The 25195-nt window shown below is 40.1% G+C and overlaps 1 protein-coding gene across 1 annotated transcript; it reads left to right on the forward strand.

Annotated features, from left to right (window-relative positions):
- The first annotated feature begins 21842 nt into the window (after positions 1-21842).
- Positions 21843-23263, forward strand: LOC148029274 (uncharacterized). The gene is made up of 2 exons (XM_087688039.1): positions 21843-22418; positions 22862-23263. The coding sequence occupies exon 1, from the start codon at positions 22039-22041 to the stop codon at positions 22402-22404; it is 366 nt and encodes a 121-aa protein (XP_087544165.1). The 5' UTR covers positions 21843-22038; the 3' UTR covers positions 22405-22418; positions 22862-23263.
- Positions 23264-25195: the final 1932 nt, after the last annotated feature.

Consider the following 25195-nt stretch of genomic DNA (forward strand, 5'->3'; position numbering starts at 1 on the left):
TCTTATTTTTGTTTATTCCCTTGTTATTTGTTTTATTTATATCTTTGAGTTATCGTTATATGCGTTCAAATGAATATATATTGCACACGAATTTGATAAAGCACTACATATTAAAGTTATGGTACGAATCGTGTTGCGTATAAATCCAACAAATAAACATAACATTCAAGTTAAAAAAATAATAAACTACACCTATGACAAACTACATTGTATGCAAATCCAAAAAAAATGGTTTTCATTGCTTCAAGAGAAGTTTACAAAGTGCATTACATTGGTGATGAGATAGCATTTGGCAGTAAGTACATCTACTCTCTCCTAGGCTTCTTCAAGCTACACTCCTCATGGTCAGAGCTATTCATGATCATAGGTAGCAACACATTTTTCCCTACTAGTTCCCACCTAATGACATTGAGGTCTTGAATACCAGCAACCATGCCACGGTGGGCCACCATGGAAAAAAGTGGCCTAGACCTACTACTACAGAATAAGTAGAGGAGCTTTGAATGTTGAAGCAACACTACTTTCTCCAAGCCGGTTTGTTAGGATGGTCTTGAAGGGCCCAACCTCCTTCGTTAGTGCCCTCAACTTCAGGAAGTTCTCAGCAAAAGCCAGAGAGCATATCTTATGAAATACAATAATGTAACTCACAAGCTAGCCAATGTACTCCTTCAATGCCGAGTCCTACATCCTTCCTTGGATACCAGATTGGCCACCTTGCCTAGATGAAAACTCATCTATATAGACAATGTCGTGCATCACACAAGTTCAATGTCAGACTCAGTGTGTCAGACTCACTATGCATGGAGTGTGCTAAAGATATATATATTGGATTCATGCACAAGTTCACCAGTAGGGCATCTAGGACATCGAGACCCTTGGGATTAACTTTTGTTGGGATCGGGCCCCTAGAATAGCCCTTTCACTAGAGACTTGCATTTGGGAGCTTGAATCTATTCTGATGCCCTAGAGGCCCTACAGGTGAATTTGTGCACAAATTTGATAACATTACTTTCTCTGCATCATCTATCTGTTGTTGTAATGGAGCATCCATGTCTGCTCTTGCAACTGGGCCACCCTCGTCTCTCTCTTGGGAAGCTACTATGTAGTTAGGTCAAGAACCAAAAAGGCTTTCTTGCAACCGCTCGAACTCCTCATTTGAGATCTCATACTATGGCGCTACATCCTCAATCTGCTCTTGGATGCTCACAATGGTAGAGATGTCATTGATACTCATGCAATCATATTTAGCCACCTTATCAACAGGTGTTGGGGCATCTTGTATATCAAAATCTATAAAATCATCAGGTGCATCATGCACCATGATATAGTATAGTTCTTCGTCTCTTATATCCAAAATTTCTAATGCATTCTACATGAGTAGATATTCTACCCTCTCGATGGTGACAACATGGAGAGAAGCGAGGGGTGACTCATCTCTTATCGGCATCTCATTAGGGCAGGGAGGTGGGTGTACAATGGCTAAGCTCTATGCTACCTCTACGCTCGAATCGAGTGCAATCTCCTCCGGCTTCCTCTCAAAATACTCTGGTTGTAGGTGGCTAAGAGGGTGTGTTGATGTCATTGTCACTATCCTCTTGCACCTCATTGCACAAAACATATATGGCAAATGCTGCATCATCGGACTCAATGGGATCCATCGTGGCATGGTCTTGGGATGAGGTGGACACTGCTCTGCATGGAGATGTTACCCCACATGGACCAGGGCTCAATTTATCACCTTTGCATGGCTCGATCCAGCACGTAAACTATACAAGAAATCTATAGGGATCCACTTGAGAGTAGAGCCCAGAATAGAGCAAGTGAGAGGGTTTGCTGCATCACAAAATGATGCCATTGTACTAGAGCTAGGGTCTATAGTGGAAAGCAAGCTATCTAGACTCAAAGTCATGCAAAACCTAGGGCATATCTAGTATCCTATGTGTGCGTAGTGTGTGGAAGTAATCCATGGTGCAAAGGCGGGATTGGTACCCATGGCACACAAAGAGAGAAGGAAGGAGAGCATAAGTGTAGTGAAGTACAAAATGAAAGTGAAAATGAGTTTGGAGTTATAGCTAGGGTTTTAAAAAAAGGTTTTTTTTAAACCCTAAAGTTTCAAATTAAAAATCTTACCTTAGTTTATTTATTTCAATACTTTAATTTCACTTTAAAATTACTCATACAGATAAATGCTTTGTTCTACATTATTATATCCTCAAATATACTTGGATTGCTGGTATATTCAAGTCCAACTAGAGAAAATATTAAAAAAAATTAGAAAAGAAATATAAAAGACCTTCAAAATCCCATTATATTCAATTTAATATTTAAATTTAAGAAATGAGTAAAAGAGATGAGCTACAATATATCATTATGCAAAGACAATATTGCATATATTATAGAACTCTAGCTTGTAATTTAATTATGCTTTTAACTAGCACGATTGACTAATTATAGTATGTATATTCTCACACTTAGATCACAATAAACTAAGATGATCAAAATTGAAAGTATTAAGAAGTTAAAAAAAATTGTATTCATTCTTTATTTTTAAAAATACAATGATTCCACTATCTTAAGGATATGTGGAGAAGCACATTGTTTACATGTCATGGATTGCTCACTAGGAATCCTGGCTTTTCTATTATCTAACTTGAAATAGAAGTTGTAGAAGGGCTCATTAGAAATTAATCGGATTTCTTGTCTTAGAAAACAAATGGGCTAATGACTCTCTGCGCTGACCACAAAAGGATTATGAGCATTCCATAAGATAACCACATCTATGAGAGTTATATGTGTCGCATCTTTGGTATCTTGATTCAATCCACTCGCCTCACAAAGGTGGCCATCTTCTATATCAAAAGAGAGTGAAAAGATTTTTTCTAGTTATGAAAAACCTATAATAAAAACAAAAATAATAGTAAGTAAATGTGACTAACACAACAATTCATCTAAGCAAGACCTACGTTAATTGGCATGCAAAGTATAAGTAAAAAAGATTTACCTGAATGTGAGATCAAATTGGTTGACCCTGCACTCAATTCTCTCATCAAAATGTGTTCTTTTGACTTGCTAAGACTCACCCAATAGCTTACTCATCCATTCCTCGGATGGACACTTGCATTGATAAGTAATCTTTGTTTTCTTCAAAACATCACATGAACCAAACAAATGTGCAAACAATGAGAATGGAATAAACCAACTAAAAAGCACATATTTGGAGCTTGTGGTGGGTTTCATAGCACTATTGATGTGTCAAGAAGAGAAGTGGAGAGAGAGAAAGAGGAAAGATAGAGTGTGTGTGCAAAAGAGATAGAAAGACAGTAGGAAGAGAGAGAAAGAGAGTGACGAGGAGAGCTTTGAAGCTTGGGTTTGACATTTTTGTATACACACTTTGTGGCATGATCAGTTGTATACTTTTCCCCACACTTGAAGCATAAGCCTTTTTCATTTCTTTCTTTGTAGAGATCCATAGGAATAGATTTAGGATTTATGTTGGTTGAAATGGATTTAGGCTTGATGTCCCCTTATTTGAAGTCAACTCTAGGACTGCTTGCTATCCTGAAATTACTTTGAGGTCTTGAAGCATTGAGTAGTGGATAAGTTGGCACTCTTAAGCTCCCATTTGGCACATGATTGCTGCCATAAATGTTACAAACTTGTCCTTGTTTTAAAACAATCCTTGGTTTTCCAAAACCAAGCTGAAATGAAGATTCTCTTCTATATTTCCTTCCATATTGTTCCGCAAGCTCAATAGCTTTAAAAAGAGAAGTAGGGTTTTGTATCATGACATCAGTTGATAAAGATGGCTCTAAGCCATACATATACTTGTGGAGCTTAGCCTTATCACTGATGCTCTCTACATACATGGTTAGATTGAGAAATTGGTTGGTTAGTGTACTCTCTTACACTTAGGCCTCTTTGCTCCAAACCATACCATCTCCATGCCAATTTCTCTTTTTCAAGAGGGGAGACAAAGACTTCAACTATGAGTGTCTTGAAAGCTTCCCAATTCTCTACAAGTATGTTCTCTTTTTTAATATACCTTCACCAAGTATGCGCAAATCCGTCTAAGTGCAAGGAAGCAAAATGAATCTTCATGTCATCAGTTCTAGGAAATATGTCAAAGTAAGATTTCATTTTAGAGATCCACTCCTCTAAATCAAGTGGTGAAGATGATTGACCATTGAACTTGACTAAAATAATCTTATCTTTTAGCTCTCTTTCGTGAAATGGTTGCTAACCCAAAATAGACTGATCATGATGGCCAGGCATTGAATCCTCGAATTGAATAGACTGATCATGATGGCTAGCATTGAATCCCCGAATTGAGATGAAAATTTCCCAATAGGCGGCTGAGAACCACTGCAATCTTCTCGTTGATAGAGGACCCCTAGGAAGTTGAGTATTCAACCCAAAAGCTTGAGAGTTGGCTCCATTCAAACTGCCCAAAAAGTCATCATGCCATTGTGAAGTCTCACCTAATTCATATTGGCTATTTGGGATTCCTCTTCATCCAATAATTCTATGTCCATGACCATTTTGGTTAGGTGGGTGAAGTGGAACTGAAGGTCCACTGTTTGAAAAAGCTTTCTCCTTCGCTTCTTTAGATCCCATTTGCATTTGCATCCATTGGGAGAATTGAGCCATAATTTGAGCATTGGATTCCACCAATTTGTCAATAGAAGACTTTTTTTGAGTCATTTAATCCACTAATTTCTCAATACAAGACTTCGTTTGATCAGTAGATAAAACCATTTGCTCCATTCTTGATAATAGGGCCTCATGACGTTCTCTATGCCTTCATTCATGTGCACACAAGGTATCATTGAGTACATTGATTTCCCCTTATTTTTAAGACTCTTCAGGGCTCTCTTGGGGTACATTCTCCAACATGGAATCTTTGATTTGCTGAGCATCATCATCCTGGACCTTATTTTTGCCTTTATGCCCTACCATAATAGTGCAGTCCTGCAGTACCCCCTGTCAGAAAAATGGCAATAACTTGGGCTAGAAAAATCCAATTCCAATTCTTTTAAATTCAAATAAAAGCTAAGAATTCCCTCTTTGAGATGAGCTATAGCACGCTATAATAGGTTTAGGACATAAAATTCTGCAATTCAATCTTTTAGTCTGAACTGTCCAGGCCTGCACCTTGTTTTAACCAGTAAATGCCATGTTTACACCCTGTAAGGTAAAATAGTAATCCCAAATGGCTACCAAACTCTGTAGAAGGCTGGTTACGACTTGTGGGTACCCTGTAGTATGTGCATCTATACTTCAGTAATGAATTTTGTACCTGTATGGACCTATAAATGCCCTGTAGTGTCCTGTAAAATCCCTATTTTGATCGTAAAGGAACTTGAGCCTTTGGAAACTCTTCAATCTTCATTTCTCCACCCGCTGTCCTTGTGTGAGGGATAAAACGGCATGAAAGACTCTCTACAGAGGCTCCGAATCATCAGGAAGTGGGCAAAGTTCCCCTCGGGTTGGTTGGTTGCACCCCTTCGGGATCTTTGATAGTGAGGGAGGGTCACCTCTCTTTTGCCCCACTATCTCCCCCGACATCCACCTTTTTCCTCGGTGGGTATATCAACATGGCAGTAACATTCTATGCTAATGATCAGCATGAGATGCATTTTTGAAATATTAATTCAGCCCATTTCATGAGATGCAATTGGATAGAATCTTGAAAAATTGGATAGCATAAGGGTCTTACCAATGCAATTCAGTGACTCACTGATTGCTAGTACTTACCCTTTTACAATATTTTATCTTGGGTAAAATAATTCAACCAATTCAATGGATTAGAGTGAGCAAACTCATCAATCAATAGGTTTAATCAATTGGATTCAAATGTTATGCTAGAAATTTCAAATTGAAACCTCTAATTCAGTTATTAGAACTAATATGCTTAGAAGAATCATTACATCACATGAATGGATTGATTCAAGCAAGGGTTGGCTGAAATTTGGTGGAGATTATTCAATTATTTAATCTCTCAATCAAGTGGATTAAGCTCAGCAAATGGATTAATGAGAGAGACTAAGAATTGAAGAAGAGTACCTTTGACATGTTGATGATGACTTGATCAATCCTCATATGCTTGATAAAGCCTTCGGTGGTCCAATGTTACCAAAATAATCTTCAAGACTTGTGTATTTAATGCTTGAGAAGAATCTTGAAGCTTCAAATGCTTGAGATTGAAGCATTAAACCCGTTTCCCCCAGATTTTAGCTTCATGGAAGCTCTGGAGCTTCAATCTTTGACCAATCATGCTTAATCCTTGCAATTTGTTGAAGAAACCTTACTGAAATGATCCCATGGGCTAAAAAGATGAAGAATCCTCAAGAAATTGTTGAAGAATAAAAGCTTGGATTGAAACTTTCATGGCTGCCCATGGACTGTTCATCTAGGCTTTCAAGAGAGTGAAAGGATGAAGAATATATTCTCATTTGAGAGTCTACATATCAGAGAGTTGAAGTAAACCATGCCAAAGATAATTGAGAAGTATCAGTGAATGAATATTTGCTGAAGATTGATGAAGAACATGGTTAGAAAAATCAACACAAAATTTTGGATGATGTCCTGCACACGTGGCTGTCCATACAGTCATGAAATTGGTGCTCTGCCTGTTGCATTTGATGCCTAGAAGGCCATTATGCATGCCATTGTTGATGAGAAGTAAGGAGCAGTGAAGGAAGAGAAGATCTCTGTTGAAAACTCCATGGAAGCTTGGCCATAGCTTGGAGAAAGAGGAAAGGAAGACCTCTTTTGAAAAGTAACCACAGTTTAACCCCAAACTAAGCCCGATTAGCTCTCATTTAACCTTGTTACCTCCAGATTGCATGAAATTTTGATGACGACATGCTACTTTAGCCTTTTTCCACCATATCTGACCTTGAAGATCTACAGATGTAGTCTCTTACTAATTGTAGATGGTCTCCAACCCTCCACTAGTCACTGTCTTTACTAAGTACTTGTCTGAAATTGATTTTTGATGGAGAAAATAGGACTGAAAATAGAAAGAAAAATGGATCAAAGACCAATGCTCTGATACCACTTTTCAAGAAGAGAACTAGAGAGAGAGGAGTGCAAAAGAGAGAGAAAGACGGTAGGAAGAGAGAGAAAGAGAGTGACGAGGAGAGAGAAATACTAGAATTGGAGAGAGAAGAAATGAAAGAGAAAGAAGCCATAGAAGCTATGAGCAAGGAGAGAGGAGAAGGACAGTAATTGTATTAATGTGTCAAAAGATGAGAAAAATTACATGTCCTCTCCTTTTATACCAATGTCAGTGTGACATGGCATAACATCAATATTATTTGCACACTAAGTCCTTATTCTTCCCAGCTTCCTAACTTCTTACATGATGTCAGATTTTATCTTGGACTTACATGCTCCTGACAACTCCAAGCTTCCAATTAACCATTCTTCACTAGATAGTGGCGGCAATGGGATATATTGCAATCTTTGACTTTCTATTATATATAATGAATTATAAAAAAAGATATTTTTAGTTGCAAGTTGACTCAGAGAGTTATTATCATAGATCAAAGAACCTATGTCTTCATGCAAACATGTATCTTGCCACTCAAACATTCCACATTCTGCCATTCATGCAAAGTTAATGAATATAGAGTTGTTAGTAAAACAAGATTAAACTACAACACTACAAATTTTTTTAAAAATAACTCTAATGCAAAAAAAAAAACAATGATACATTTAAAAACTCACTGTTTTGTTTATAATTTGCAATGTAGTTCCCGTTGTGTATAGAGATTTGTTTGTGCGTATAAACATGTTGGATCAACACTTCTATTACTATACTTGTTCCATTAAACACTTTTCTGAACTCCAAAGTTCTACCTTTCCAATGTTTGCTAGGGTTTGCAATATCCTTATGCCTGACCTTGAAACTCCCTCAAGTACTTTGGTGCATCAAAATCTGATCCAACTTATAGTACTTATCACAAATCCAATTACCGCCACTAACTTTCCTATTGAAGACCTTTATTGCAAGTATATTACTAATGTTTTTCCTCCGTGAAGACATCTATAATAACCAAATAGAAAAGTTACCTATCAGCATGTGTATAATTTGCAAATGTTCTCTCCAAATGAAATGAAATTTAAATGGAGCAATTAAAAAAAGAAACATTGTACTTGCAATTCTTTTCACAAAGCAGCCCAGAGATGTTGAACAAGAAGTTGACTTATAACAAGACCATTATTCCTTCATTGACAAATTCCTAGAGTACAAAAACAAAAGAAATCTCGGGTCAAAGAATACATATAACTTACATAGGCTTTATCCAAATGAGTTGAAACTTAGCCATGGAGCAATAGAAAAAAATGACAATATACACGTGGCTCTCTTTGCAAAGAAGCCCAAAGATATTAAAGAAGTTAAGTTTTTAAAAAATCATTGTTCTCCACCCTTGGAGATTCTTGGAGTAAAAAAACAAAGAAAAGCTCACTATACATATAACTTGCATATATTTTGTCCAAATGAAATAAAATTTAACTATGTAGTAGCAAAAAAACAAGACAATGTACCTATAACTTTATTTATAGAGAAATCATAACATGTTGGAGAAGAAGTTGAGTGTTCAAAAGATCATTGTTCTTGACAGTAAGAGATGCCTAGAGTACCAAAACAAAAGAAATTACATGTCAAAGAATGCACATAACTTGCATAGGTTTTGTCCAAAAAATAAGACAAAACTTTACCATAGAACATCCATGAAAGAGAACAATATACCTATAAAGTTTTGTGAAGAAAATCTTAGGGCTTTGGTAGAACAAGCTCTGCTCTCATTAAACATGTGAAACTCACTTTGTGTTCATTTAGAGGAGATGAAATTTCGTAGGGTTATAGATAGAGCAAGCAACAATGAGACTGTAAAATTTCATCAAGAAAGAGGAAGCGAGAAAAGAGATGATAAATTTGAGTTCCGCCTAAGAAAGAGAGGGAAACTGAAAAGGGGAGAAATGAAAAGTCAAACATAAAATAGTAATAAAATGAAAACTCGAGTCACAAACTTCCACGAAGTGATAGTATTATGTTCCTCACATTTTTCCTTATTTTATTGTCGAGGGAAGATTTGGGCCAAGATATGGCTAGAAGATTCATGTTACATGAATCTGGAATCCTTGCTCTCTCATTGGTTAGGTCTATATTTGTTTATTTACTCCTTAAGGGGCAAAAAAGAGAGTCCATATTTCTCTTAATATCTCTCCCTCCCTCTCTCTATTTCTACCTCTCTCTCTCTCTCTCTCTCTCTCTCCTTCTCTCTATATATATAAATATTTTTGTATCCCTCTCCATCCCTCCCTCCTCTCTCTCTCTCTCTATAGTGGGAGCTCACGCTCAACTGCCAAGACCCATGGACTGCTTATTGCTTCAAGTGCTTCAAGTAAGCTCTAATGGCTATCTCTCACCTAGCTGATGCGCCGTCAATCCTATGAGTGTAGTGAGCTTATCTTCATGCCGATCGAGTTGCCTCCTCTCCCGCACACTCCGATAGCTCCATGATCCAAGTGCAAGCTTCAAGCAAGCTCGATCCTCCCGCTCCAAGCTCCAAGCTCTATCACCGCGAGCAAGATAAGAGAAGAGAAGAGAAGAGAAGAAGAGAGGAGAAGATGGACAGCTTCTCCACCCCACGGTCCCTCACCCTCACACACTCACTCCCTCACACTCTCACACTTCGTCTCTCAAGCACAAGCTCAAGCAAGCAAGAAGAAGAAGAAGAAGAAGAAGAAGAAGAAGAAGAGGAGGAGGAGAGCTACATTTGGCCAGACACAAGAATGAGCTTCTCATTCACTTTTCAACTTTATATACAAAACCCTAAATCCCTTTTGGGCGGTCATCCCCTTTTCCCCTTTTTTACATGGCTAGCCATAGCCTAGGCCCTTTTTCCCATTATCATTCTATCTTCCTAGCTTCCTTTCCACCATCCGTCTACATTCACAAATTGCACGGGTGAGAGCCGAGCCCGGCGCTCCTTGAATTAAACCATGATGCGCTTGTGCTCTTTTACAAAAGTTTTGACTTGCGCTTCTCCTTGTGCACCTTTCTCCCTTATTTAGGACTCTTCTCCTTGTGCGTCCTTGTCATCCGTTTCTCTTTGCCTTGGCCTTTGTCTTTGTCTTCTACTTTAGCTTTTCTGGATTTTCCACCTTTGTTTGTTTGAGGGTTAACATTACCCCCCTCCTAGACAAGTGCTAGTCCCATGGCACTCACCGTCATAGGTAGCAAACGTTAGCATGCACCGAAGACGTGGGTGGCAAGGACGTCTGTGGTTGCCATGGCGAAGTGTTGGGAGGAAAGTCATTGGGGGCACGTTGGTGGGTTAAGTGGTAGGTGGTAGGGCAATGGGAGTTGGTGGTAGGGTTGTTCTTTGGGGGGGTTGCACTGATGGAGTACAAGTGGCAGTTTGTTGGGGATTTTGTACATGATGATTCTTGGTAGGCTTACAAGGTGATAAGGATAGGAATTTAGAGTTGAGTGTTGATGAAGAGCGAACGACACCTTCATTGGAGTCTTCAATACTTGCAATTGAAAACCTCTCATAGGTGGTTTCTCCCTAGGGGTAGTGCTAGTCTTCTTTATCGTGCATAAGACATAGTTTAATTAGTTTGGGAGACAGGTCAAACTCTAAGCAAGCTGAGAGTATTGTCTTGCACTTGAGGACCCAAAGTGTGTATATACTTCGGTGTAGATATTATGTGAGTGCTCCTGCATACTTAGATATTACGTAGGTAGAAGACTGCGGGCTGGTTTCTCATAACGATGTGTGGATGAAGCAAAGTCGTCCATGGTGGGAAGAAGTACATGTGAAGATGTATGCGACATCCTGTGCATTGTGATTGGACGACGTAACACAGTAGAACACAAGGATACTGCACTATCGGTAGTTGGCAGACATTGGGCCTGTGCGATGAGGACAATGTACTTTTCATGGCCATTTATGCAGTGCTTACCACAATTGATTGGAATGGTATTAAGGCAGAGTGCAAGAGGGAATTATGTGAATGGGTCAGGGTGACAGGTCTAACCATAAGCGAGATAAGCTCCCTAGGTCTGTTCTGCACTTGATGTGCCCTAAACTATTGTGGGTGATGCTAGGGGGCTAGGGGACTAGGGATGGAGCCAGCCAACCAAGGTCACTGGATGCTCCTAATTTGAGGACTCCTAGGTGCGGTGCTGTGATCATGGGTGCTTCTTATCTTTTCGTTCTTTTGTTTTGTTTTGTTTTGTTTTTGGTTTCTTTTTCTTATGCCTTTTTTCTTTCTTTCTACTCTTTTTTTTTTTTTGAATTGCCTGAGTACAACCATTGCAATATGTTGAGGCTATCAGCCTTTCAATGGGTTGGGAAATGTCAAGCTTCGAAGGCTCAGAAAATGGATATGACAGTGATGATTGTGCCCTAGCCTCGTTGTTAGAGAAGCCGTTGTTGCGATGTTGGTACGATTGAGGTAACAACTGTCGTTAGAGCTTGACCCAAGAAGAGAGCCTAGCCCATGACCATGCTTTGGTTCGTGCGATGTGGGCACTTGCAAGGGTGATTTTTTGCATTTGGCAGCATGGCTGTGTTGCAGTTCTTTGTGTGGTTGGTGGTCTTGCGGTGACTTGGGCATTGAACACATTTGCATGAAGACTTATGTCATCCTGCATCCACTTGTCACTTCATGAGAGTATATGCAAGTCGCATGCGTCAAGTACAATGAACAAATGCAATCATGCCAAGATATAATTTTTCAAAATGCTATGATACTGATTGCAATGCCTATTCCAGTGCTTGTTAAAGACGTGTCATATATTAACGATAGGTAAAGGAAGTGTGTACAAGTGGGGAGCATGCCTCTTTAATCATCAAAAGACAAAAAGTAATGGCAGGATGTCTTGTTAATATGCTTATATATCATAGGGGCTACTCGATTTGCACAAGGTGGGGTGAGTCCGGGTGGTTAGGCAACTGATGCTCTGTTGGTGAGGGGCTCCTGTGAGGTTGGGTAGGGAAGATGTCGGCCAGGACCTAAATGGCGTAGTCTCTGGCCATGACCGTTTCCAAGATGCTTTTGAACAATGCATAGAATTCTTCCTTGTCTTGAGTTGTCCTTTCAGCCTTTGAGCACCTAGTGCCCAAGCGCCTGTTGGGGGCTTGCACAACTGGTGTTGCCACACCTTGTGTGCTTCTTTGAGCTTCTACTCCCCTAACTTGGGGATTCTTCGACCTACGTCCGGGGCAGTGTTGCTTGGGACCTCATTTCTTTGCATACCTTTTGAGGGTAGGCACGTAGCGCATCGGCGGAGGGACATGTGCTGCATGTTCCCGTCAACAACGGAGAGTGTCTTTGCAAGCCAGCTGCCTTAGGTGCTCCATGTCTTCCTCGTAGGGGGACCTGAAAGATGTGAACCAAGGATTAGGCCTTGATACAGGATAAAACCATTCGCATGTAAGGGATTATAGTGTGGGTTATTAAGCGCATATGACGAGAAGGGGAGGGGTGACGCATGCAGTGCTTGTTGTAGAGGGATGGCCCCCATGATGATGTTCATTTAGCCTCAAGCCATTAGCAGATCTTGGCTCATGCTAAGTTACGCGGACTGGTGGTCATGGATTGGGGCAGGGCTCATCCTCGGAAGGATAGATCAGAAAGGAAAAAAGGTGTATAGAAAGGGACTGCACCCTGTCTACACCATTAGAGATGTTGGTCAGGGTTTCCTATGGTGGTAATGAGGGGTGTATGCCCTCCTCCCGGAGGTGGAAATGGTCACACAACTTCTAAATATGTGGTGAGAGGAGGACTTGACGAGCTTAGCCTGTTGACCCCAACTCTTCTCTCTACACTTGACTATTATTGCTTATGTGTGTTGATAGTGTCTATACAGGGTCACAAAAGTCATTGTTTATTTACATACATATCCATGAATCCATGTCACTTCATGAGGATAAAAGCCAATTGTAGAACTCTAGATTGTACTGGAGCGTGGCACATGCATCCACTACTCGTGGCAACTCAATAACGATAGATATTTTGCAACATCGAGTAGCATCGAACCTTGTCCGAGTCTACTGGCAACATGTAACTCCTCCTTAGTGTGAGAACCTTATCAAAAAGAGAGTTCTCTTGGCTAGGTATAGCTAAGTTCGTACCCCAAATGGCAGTCAGCACTCGAAAGGAAGTTGGTGCCACATAGGTTGGGTCTCTTTGAGACCGCCATTTGGCCAATCGCTCCTCTGAGACTGTCATGATCTAGGCTCCTAGTTTGGCCATTGCGACGCGGTTTTCACACCAACACTGTTCAAATTGACTTCGGCCCTTTGATAGTCACTTTAGTTGCTCTATCTCTAAGAGATTTGGTTGGCAGAGCGCATCATTGAATGTGACAGTTAAGCGTAGTTCGTCGGCTTCCTTGCCAGAGATGAGTCGCATGCATTCATACATGAGCCTGTTATAGTGCTCGTCAAGATGTTCTTGCTCTTCCCAAGATAAGGAAAATGGCAAGTATTCTTCGAACTGCTCTTTAGGGAATGCACGCATGTCTGCCAGGACATAGACACATGAGAATACTTTGAGCTTAGCATCCAACTCAGTTAAGCACTCTGTGACACTTCTATGTTCAACAAGGGCTTGCTCAGTTGCTATCTCATGCAAGGTTCTAGGAGTTTGCCTAGGCTTTAGCGTAGCTGGGGGCTCAGGCCTAGACGCGCAAGTTTGGCCAATGCTAGGATTTCTTATGCTCTTGGGGTTTCCATGTTTATCCTGAGGCTTCGTTATTGCGTCGTGGTTCTCCTTGGATGTGACTGGTATAGGTTTGTCACCCTATTGTGACAACGTTATATCCACTCTTGATTGGTCAATGCAATTTCTATTGTCGATGGATTGAGTGTTGCAAGCAGCCATTGATGGTAACGATTGGTTTGATTTTTCAGAGCACACGGATGCGTCTGAGGTTTCACCGCTATTAGGAGAGGCATCAATGGGTTCATTGGTGGATGTACTTGATGCTTTATTCATCAGCTCTTCAGCGCTCTTCGTCTCAATGTTCTTGGGGTCCACAATCACCTGCAACTGTTGTTGTTTTCGCTATTTTCTCCTCTTTTTCTTGGTCAGTGAAGGTGCATCTCTCAACAACTCAGGACCTTGGACTAGGTCCGCCGTGGCCTGCTGAATAGCCTTGCCAGGTTGTGAGGGTACAACTGTCTCCCTTTTGGGAGAGTCTAGCTCTTCAGCCAATTCCCATGTGTTTAACTCCTCCATCCTAGGCTTTAGGCACTTTGGAAGTGCTGGGGTTGTCAAGGAAGTTGGTTGCGATACCTCCACAAGTAAACTGCTAAGGACACGTTCCGCAAGGGGCATTGTCACAGCCAAGGCTGTGACTGTTGTGATCCCTGATTGGAAGTGGTAGCGGCTAGTCTAGTGGGTTGGCTACTCTTGGTGGATTGTGGTGTCAGGTCCCTAGGTTGATCGGAAGTGGTCGCGTCTTTTGTTGCACTTTGAGCATTTATTTGTGTAGATCGAGCATGAGTTGATCTGGTCACATTGGCTTGCACAGGCATATCCTTGGGCCGAGAACTACGTACGGCTAATGTCATGTCCCCCCTCTTGGATATTTGGAAGTTTTGATGGAGATAGAGATTGGGAGTGAGCAGCCGCCATTGACGACCACTGTTGTGCTTCCTGTGTCCGTTTGGAAAAAGAGGATGTAGGAGATCTAGGACTCTTAGGTGGACTTGGCACTGGCTGAATGATTTGCTCGAGGCTATTAGACGATTATGCCATTTGCTTTGTTGAGCGATCAGCCTTGCCATGAGCAATGTTGTGCCAATAATGCCTGTTATCCTCTTGGAAAATCAAAGGCTCTTTGGGCACTAATGGCTTTTGTGTACACTCAATGGCTACATATGACATCTGCTTATTAAGCATGCTAGGCTGAGGCTCTTTCTTTCGAACACTCATGTCTGGTTTCTTGCCTCAAGACCTAGAGTTTCTCTTAGATTTCTTATTGTGCTTCGTTGCTTTTGATGCAATCTTGCCTTCAGCTGATAAAGATGGTTTAGCAGGGGATTTTGGTACCCAAATCCATCGGTTACCTACATAATACCCCTGAGCACGTAGCGACGCTTTGGATATCCATCGCAGCGTTGTGCTGACCCTCCATCGATGCCTTCGTCTATAAGGCTTGGGCTTCTTTTGGGGTCTTCTACGATATTTGTAAGTCCAAAGTCCATCCTTGGCATTGTCTCTTGACCTTCTTATTTCAAGCAGCATGGCCTCACTCATTGGTTCTCGTTGTTCGACCTGTGCTTGTATCAACTCTTCCAACAAGTCCTTGCTCTCGTTAGTTGGCTTGACTGTTACGTCAGCACCTTGCTTGCCTTTCCCTCGAGGTTCGATGAGGTCACCCTTGCTAAAGGTTGTGACTATTCTTATACCCAGTAGTGTTAGGTGTATCCTCTGTGCTACATAGTAGGGTCTTCCAAGGAGGGTTCCCTTTTCACAATTAGCACTATTTGGAGGAACATGAAATATGATAGGCAAGCTTTTAGTTTCAATTGTCGCAAGGATTTTGCACTTCCCTATGAGTGCTTGTGGGTGTCCCCCGTAAGGGCTAAGAGTTGCATTAGTCGGTGTGAGCTCTGGTTGGCCTAGTAGGGTCCATGATTCATAGGTCAAGATATTAAAATCTGCTCCTTCATCAATCAGAGCATCGATAGTATGCTCTCTTTTCGCGATGAGTTTGACCCTAAGATAAGAAGGTGGTACTATGTCTTCATCTTCCGTGTCTTGGCTTGTAAATTTAAGCCTTCTGACAAATGCCCTTGAGTCCCCAACTACATGACCAAATGTGGATTCTCCACTGGTGCCTTGGATCGTCAGTGTAGTGCTATTCAAGGAGTATCTATCGTTAGGACTATCATGTCTAGTCATTCTCGCTATTGTAGCTTGATGTTGTTGCTTTTTGCTTTGACTAGATGCAGTCCGAATGCAACACGTATGTGTTTTTGCAGTGTGGCCTTTTTGCCCTTGTTGGCTAGATCATGGGCCCATTGAGGTTCTAGGGTCTCTGTTTGTCTCTATTCAGGTACGAGCTTTTGATTGCTCTTTTGCAAGTGAGAATCCATGCTCGTGTAGAGCCATTGCTACACTAGGATCTGTTTTGAAGGATCTGTCATGGCACATATTTTCCCCTTGACCTACTCAGGGGAGGTGTGGAGGGGGTAGAGCCCCCTCTGCAGGGGTTCGGGGGGGTAGCCCCCCCGGCCCGCAGGCCCGTTACGGTAAACACCATGCACAATTTGGAGGACCATTTAGCCAAATTTTGAACTACTTGCTCTAAGTTTCAGCCCAATGATGGATCTATGATGTGCCTTTAGCTCTACGTAGCCTTTGGGGTCAATTTCGGGGTTTAGATGCATCAAAATTTGTGTTCTAGATACCTGTCCGATTTTGACAATTTTCTGTCAAATTCTCAGATGTCTGATTTTCAAGAGTCCGATTATCAGAATCAGATGTCCAATTTTGGGTTGGTCCGATTTGCCCAATGGTCCAATTTTGGTCACGTCCGATTGTTGCAGTGGTCCGATTCTAGGAATCAGATTGGATAGGGTGGTCTGATTCTAGGTGGTTTATCTAAGTGAGTTCCTTCAGTTATTGAATACAATCCTCAATTAATGGTCACTCAATGTGCGTGCCACTTCTCGTGCACTTGTGCTCAATCAGGCTTTCAATTTCCTTAAGTGCATTCGAGTGCGGAAATTCAAGGTGAGTGTAGCAAACAATCTCGAAGCGTCTTATACACTCTCACTTTGTCTCGGGCCTGATAGGCTTGTTGGTCAATTTTCTGGCCACCTTGATAGGGTTCATGGTTTTTCTAATATGTTGCCTCATTTGTTTTTTGCTAATCAGGTTTTAACTGCTCAACACTTTGCGTCTAGGTCTCTGGGTCTTGATGCTGCCTACTTCAAGCTGCTAAGCGGCTGCTCCCTACGATTTTATCTATTCCGTGTGCCAAAATCAAGTTCTAAGCATCAGAAGGACTTTCGATAGTTTGTGCTGTTGAGCTCTAGCCGAGTTAGGTCAAATTTCTGAGAATTTGATAAAAATTTACACTCGGCCCAGTTGGTCCAAATTGCAGGGTTTGAGTGGGCCACTTGAATGGGCCGAGGTACATGGACCAAGGGCCAAAATCGTGACTTGGACAGGGTAGACTCGGACGGAAGCTCCAAGCTCCATCGCCGCGAGCAAGATAAGAGAAGAGAAGAGAAGAGAAAAAGAGAGGAAAAGATGGAGAGCTTCTCTACCCCACGGTCCCTCACCCTCACACACTCACTCCCTCACACTCTCACACTTCGTCTCTCAAGCACAAGCTCAAGCAAGCAAGAAGAAGAAGAAGAAGAAGAAGAAGAAGAGAGCTACTTTTGGCCACACATAAGAATGAGCTTCTCATTCACATTTCAACTTTATATACAAAACCCTAAATCCCTTTTGGGCGGTCATCCCCTTTTCCCATTTTTTACATGGCCGGCCGTAGCCTAGGCCCTTTTTTCCATTGTCCTTCTATCTTTCTAGCTTCCTTTCCACCGCCCGTCTACATTTACAAATTGCACGGGTGAGAGCCCGACGCTCCTTGAATTGAACCATGATGTGCTTGTGCTCTTTTACAAAAGTTTTGACTTGCGCTTTTCCTTGTGTGCCTTTCTCCCTTATTTAGGACTCTTCTCCTTGTGCGTCTTTGTCTTCCGTTTCTCTTTGCCTTGGCCTTTGTCTTTGTCTTCTGCTTTAGCTTTTCCGGATTTTCCACCTTCATTCATTTGAGGGTTAACACACACACACACACACACACACTCTCTCTCTCTCTCTCTCTCTCTTTCTCTATCCCTTCCTCTTCCATCTCCCCTCTCTCTCTCTATGTCTGTCCCTCTCTCTCTTCCTCCCCCCTCTCTCTATTCCTCCCTCCCTCTATTTTCCTCTCTCTTTATTTTTCTCTTTTCCTCTCTCTCTTTCTGTCTCTATCTATCTCTCTCATTCTCCTTCCTTATCTTTCTCTCTATACTTCTCTCTCTCCAGTTTTCTCTCCCTTTTTTCACTCCATCTCTCCCCCCTCACACGCTCTCTCTCCCTCTCTCTCTCTCTCTCTCTCTCTCTCTCTCTATCTATCTATTTCTCTCCCTCTCTCTATTTCTCTCTCTTCTTCTTTCTCTCTCTTCTTCTCTCTCTCTCTCTCTCTCTCGATTTCTCTCTCTATCTACTTCTCTCCCTCTCTATATCTCTTTCTATTTCTCTCTCTCCCACGCACCCTCCCTCTCTCTTCCTCACACACACACACACACACACACCCTATCTATTTCTCTCCCTCCCTCCCTCTCATCCACACACACACATGCCCTATCTATTTCTATCTCTCCCTCCCTCTCTGTATTTCTCTATTTCTCTCTCAGCCTCCTTTCCTTTCTTTATTTATCTCCCCCTCTCCCTCTCCATCCCTTTCTATATTTCTCTCTCCTTCTCTCTCTCTCTCTCTCTCTCTCTCTCTCTCTCTCTCTCTCTCTTTATAAAGAAAAACAAAGAGAGAAGAGAGCAATGCACTTCAAACCCCAAAGAAACACCTCTGCATGATGATCTTCTTTTTCTTCCTCCCGCCTCCCTCCTCCCTCCTCCTCTTCTTCGTCTTCTTCTTCATGGGTGTCTCCTTCTTCTTCATGGGTGTCTCCTTCTTCTTCATGGGTGTCTCCTTCTTCTTCATAGATCTCTCTCTCTCTCTCTCTCTCTCTCTCTCTCTCTCTCTCTCTCTCTCTCTCTCTCTCTCTCTCTCTCTCTCTCTCTCTCCATGCTCATTTGTAGAGCTAAAACTACCGCACTTTGTGTTAGGCACTTTTTCCCCCCATAGTATGTTGTAACTCTTTGAATCAATATTAGTATCTGTAGTGTGTCAAAAAGTGCATCGCTTTGTCCATCAATATAAATGTTAGTGTTAGCTTGATATGCAGATCCATAGTGCTGCTAATAATGACGGTTATACTAATAGTCATAGCAATGGAGACAGTGATACCATTTTTTAATGCCATTATCTCTATTGATATGCTCTAACCCTTATGCTTTGTAGTTATTAAATATTGAGTCTCTGATAATGAAGTTTGTATTCAAATACCATCAAAATGATTCAAAAGAAAGAATGTATCTTGGATCTACATAATTCTCGATTTCATATTTATCTTGTGGACCAATCTTATTGGATGTTTGATTATGCACAGTTATAAATCTAATAGTTGCACTATCATAGCCGTTACAGATATTCTTATGCAAATGTTTGACTACTACAATTGTGGAGCATACTTGTATGTTTATATGAGTATTGTACTTGGAGCTTAAGGATTGTAAGTCAATATCCATTGATTATCTATTAGGAATTACCCTTGAAATTCACATTTCCCCCATCATCTTGGTGTGTATATAGAGGATAACTAGTATCATCAACTATTTGAATGCACAAACTCTTTTTTATACCCCTTTATACATTAGGCTTCCCCCATCAAAGGACTTTTCCATTGACTAGTCCATAGACCATGTGCATTGTATTTAGTAATGGTTTGATACAATAATGGAAATGAATCTTTATCAAGAAGGTCATTGTACACTAATCTATCATAAGTATATGGATTTAAGTACCTAAAACATGGTTATTATATTTAGAGTGTATGCGTGAATGAGGTAAGACCCTCTTCTAAAATTCTAAAATAGATAAATATCTAATAATGTTTCCAAATAGATGCTTCTTGACTATTGAATGCATCATTTCTTATGTTATTTTCTTTCTTTGCTGTACATTATTTTCTTTCTTCTCCATCTAAGCTTCTTACATTATGGTGTATGAAGCATCACACACACTCTCTAAGAGGTATGCATGCGCATACATGGCCTTATGAAGTACTAGCCCAGGTCATGGAAATATTGATATGTGAGATATAAGGTTGACACATGCTTGTGCATACAATAGACATGATCAAGAAACATGTAGACCAAATTTCTAATGATCATGACACTATTAAGATGGTTCATTTGATATGATGTAGTTAGAACTAAAGCTTTGAATCATTATGTCATGCCATTATATTATTTCAAACAATTGGTAGCTTGTATTAATGTGATCTTTGTACAATATGGTTTTATTAGATCATAGTGGTTATCAACACTATTTAGGTGTGGCTTGTTAATGAAGATGTATGTTTTCAAATGTATCATTGATGATATTCATGTGTGAAACTATCTTCTCTAATACACATTTGTTATCCAAGCATCTATGTGAATAATATGTATGGATGACATAAAAGCTCAGTACTAAAAGCACAACATTATATATATCTTTTGCTTTAATAGCCTTTATGCTTTACCATGAAATAGAAAGGTACACATGAACAGGAATTCTCCACAAAGCAGCATAGATTTTACTGTTTATAGTATCTTTAAGGGCATGGGCCACAATCAACAATAGATGATGCATGTATGTGTAATACATATCACCATCATTACTCTTTTTACATAAATCATGGCTAAGGATGTGAAGTGCACTTTGTCTTGGTAGTATTGCACTTTATGCACCTAAGGCACACCTCTTTAGAGGGTGGTAAAAAGTTAGATTGGGATAGTCAATAATTGAATCACTATATTCTACGTTGAGGCCAAGGGAAAAATAAAAGATTACACATATATATGCAAATCACTTTTTGGCTACATAGGAGCTCCATACTTTTCATATCAAACTAAATTTTTTGTTAATTCAAGTACTTGTATAGTGTATTGTGAACGTTCTCATGACCATGATTCATAGTGGTGGTAATGAAAAGTTAAATAATACCCCACATTGTTAAGGTGAATGAGAATTGGTAGATAATTGATGTTTTAAGAGCAAGAATACTTCAATTCATTTTAAAACCATACTTATGGAACCAAACTAGTGTTAGGGGAAGCAAAAAAGAAAAGCATGTTGCATTGTCATCGTAATTGGTAGATGATTGATGTTTTAAGAGCATGATTCCTTTAGTTCATTTTAAAACCATACTTATGGAACCAAACTAGTGTTAGGGAAAGCAAAAGAAAGAATATTGCATTGTTATTGTAATGAAAGAGTTTCTCACAATAAAAAGATTTGAAGGGCAATGGTTAGAATCTCACATTAGCCCACACATTGAAAGGTAATGACCACTTTGCCAAAGAGCAATTTGGTGGATGGATCCTCAATGTTCACACCTCAAATAGTGCAAAGAAATGAATAAGGTTATGTTCACCAAACACAACCTGCCCCACCCTAATAATTTAGTGGCAATTTCATAAATTCTACCATTTACACATAAGCTTAATGGGAGTCAAATATTTAAGCCATGTAAATTTTTGAATATTTTGAATTTTGTAAAACTTTAAAATAATACATCCTTGAGTGTCACTTTATCGGCTCATCTGAGTGTCACTCTATCGGCTCATCTCACTATCACTCTTTTGTGAATCCTTTATGTATAACCAGGCTTACGTGAATGAAAATATTTAAAAACTCAGAGACAGTTATTTGATTGCCATATAATGCGTATAATTAGGCTATTACAAAGTGTTTATAACTCACTTGGAAAACATCTATCATGTGGGGGAGACTTAGACGATACTCAAGTGGTCCATGTACGCTATAATAGATGGTGCATGCCAACGAGCCGGAGTGGGTGTTTCTCACGATCTGCAAATCGATTCCTTCCAACTCCACAGTGTGCCTCTGCGACCTTTGCCATCCTTCGCGATGGTCCCCCGGTCCCCTTTATCAGGATTTGCCACATGCGCCTTACCAGCTACATTTCTCATTGGGTCTACTGACGGGCAGCTACGCGCGCGCATGGCGATTTTATATAAAGCCGAGAGAAGAGCCGCTCTCTTACAATACAATCGCAGCTTGTTTGAATTGCCATCCATAGTACTTTGGACTGAGTAGAGCAGTCGTGTGCTGCAGGGGGTTTAGGTTACTGGGTGGGTTGCGTCGATAGGGCCGGTATCATGGCGCTCGCCCGCGACAACGTCGTAGGTCGTGTGAATATTAATATAGTGCTGGTATCGTCAGTACTGATGTTGCAGCTGATCGCTCTACCGACGACTGCCAATCGAGTGGCAAAGGTCGAGATCTTTAAAGAAGCGGACTGCGAAGGGACTCCGACCACCACCTTCTTCTTGCGCAGCCACACGTGCCACACGTTCCGCGAGCAGCAGGGCGCCATCCAAGTCTCCAACATTAGCGACACCACCCTTGTGACCTACTACAACAAGATGAACTGCAAGGCCTCCAGTGTTGTTTTCGAAGGCCCCGGGCCCGGCTGCCTTGCAGACACTTACAAAACGCTGTGCGGCCTCTTCATTCAGAGTTGATGCGCCGCCCGGAGGTGCGGCTCATTCTGTTTACTCTTTTTGCCCATCGTCTCTGCAACTGTTGCTTCTCTTTCTTGCTTATGCGCTAGAGTGCTAGAATTTGACAACATCATATGCTTTTGAGCATCGAAAAGACTGCATACCTAGCTAGGTGTGGTCGGAGACAAGGGGTTTCTAGCCCAAGGTGGAGGAGGCTAGCAGCTCCTTACTTCTAATCTCACCCAGCTGGGGCTCATGTGATGTGTCCCTTCCAATGCCATGTATATCTAGTTGCATATGTCAAATCGTGAATATACAAAATATTTTAATGTTGCATGGAGATAATGGACAAGGAAGAAGAATACATTTTCCTCTCCCAAACCATGCATTTTACCCACGTGGTTATGCTTTTTTCATAGGCTCACAATGCGGTCTCCCTTTTATGTATTCCGTAACTTCAATATACCATTTTTTGCAGGTGGAGATGGGCTCGTGGTTCTCAATCTAGCTATATGATGAATATATTTTATGCAATGGTGTAAGCTAGTAAGATGGATTAGTAGGCAAGTACCTTCATGGAACCTCAACAATCTAGACTTTATGGTTCCCATAACTTCAGTATACAATTTCTACAAGTGGAGATAGGGCCATGTCTCTTAGTTTGGTTATAGCATGAATAAAACTTTAAAATGGTGTAAATCTACAATATGGATTATAAACAAATGCCTTCATGGGACTTCCAAAATCTACACTCTTGTAAAACATGCCCTAGCCAAATAATTGAGTAAATAGATACAAGATAAATGTTTTATATGTCCTTTCTAGGATAATTTGTTCCTATGTTTTAGCACTTGTATAACTAATCATACCTTGAGACAAATAGTAGTTGGCTTATGTACATGTGATGCATTGTCTCATTCCATCATTTCATCGCTTCTATTTTTTCAACATAAATGTACACCAAAAACCCTAGGATGATAGTCCTGTTTGTTCTCTCTCTCTCTCTCTCTCTCTCTCTCTCTCTCTCTCTCTCTCTCTCTCTCTCTCTCTCTCTCCCCCCTTACAATTACTCCTTTCTAACACTTGAAATTTACTATCTTCACAAAAGGGCATACTAAGTCAAGTGTTTAGCTCCATTAGTACCGTTAGCATTTGTAATTGCTAATAGGAAGGATCCATCAACATATTAATTTGCAAGATATAAGGACTTCTCATACATTATTGAAGATTTAATCCAAGAAAGGATCTCTTCACTTTCGTATAATAATATTTACCAATGTATGTGTAAAAGTCAAATGTACGTATCTTTTATCACCTCACTCTTTAGAGATGTAAAATAATATGATGACAATTGAAAGTGAAGTGTCAAGGTCAATCAAAGTTGCGATACTTGTAATTCAAATATCACATGTTATCACATCCTAAGGAATAATGATAGTATTCTCATGCTTAAGATGCATCATGCCAGATTTGGAGATAGGTGTAGCAAGAGGTATGTTTTAGCCTCCTTGGCCAATATTGTACACTTTAGGACTCCATCCATGCTTGTAGTTGAGGTGATTGCATGTGCTTATATAGGATAGTATATAAGCTAGAACAATAGGACAATAATATTCTACTAATGATGGGTGCTTCTTAGAGTGTGGTGGTAGGGGGCCGATGCAACAAGCACATAGTGTAGGGATGTCAAAGGTCATATAATGGTACTAATGTTACTAGTAAAATGAAGTGGGAGACAAAATAAGTCTTAAGGATTGGATGCATGTTGATATATAGATAGGGCAACTTGTACATACATAGTGCAACAAAGCATAAAGAAGATCTAGAAAGGCATCTCATACCAAAAATATAAGCACTAGGCTCAAAAGTAGGGAGAACTACAAAAAAGATAAATAAAGACAAAACTATGTTTCATGGACTCTAAAAAAGTGTTGGGTTTCGGTACTTTCTTAATTGGTCCATACCCATTCTCTAGCTTAATGTGCGGAAGATCAATAAATCTCTTATTAGAACTATAAATATAACTAGATGATTGATCCATAACCAAAGATGTAATTTAAGGATTTTCATGTGCTAGTTGAATTTCCGTACATGACAGAAAGAATGAGAAAGAAATTAGTAAGTAAGAGGAGAACGAAAGAAGACATTAAAAAAAAACTAGCAAGGAGTAGAAGGAAAGATGAAAATGAAAATGGAGGGAGGTAATCAAAAGTAAAAAAATAAATCAAATTGAGTATTCACTTTCACTTTTATGAAGAGAAGGTAGGATCTTTATTGGGGCAATCATTTTCACCTTTATGGATGCTTAGATTTCTAGATTTGATGTAAACCATGAGAATGTGATGATATGTTTTTCTAATGATTGTAGATTATTCATTTATAAAAAAGTAAGGTTTTAAAAATCTAAAATTTATATTTTTCACAAATATTTTCTCTCTTTAAGTTTTGTTACACATAACTTTTGTAATTTATTATACACATGATAAACATGTAAGCATGAACTTAATTAACAAAAACTACACTATCTTATAGTATTCTAAACTCAATGAATTTTAGATGAATTAAGAGAATGAAGATATGAATTGATTGACAATAGATGTAGACAATAGTAAATCTTAGGAACCCTAAACATGCTTACACATCTAGTTGTTGTTGATTATGTGCTTGTGGCATTTCATATGGACTGAGAGAGTGAATGTTGGATGAAAAGAGAAAAAATGTGTAGAATGGGCCATGTTGTATTTTTCACTAGGTTGAGCACTTGAGTAGGCTAGTTATGATGGCTACAACCTTTACTAAAGAGTAGATACAG

This window comes from Lygodium microphyllum, chromosome 11, assembly GCF_053477565.2.
Source record: "Lygodium microphyllum isolate KBCC chromosome 11, Lygodium_microphyllum_v1.1.10, whole genome shotgun sequence".
In the NCBI taxonomy this organism is placed as follows: Eukaryota; Viridiplantae; Streptophyta; class Polypodiopsida; order Schizaeales; family Lygodiaceae; genus Lygodium; species Lygodium microphyllum.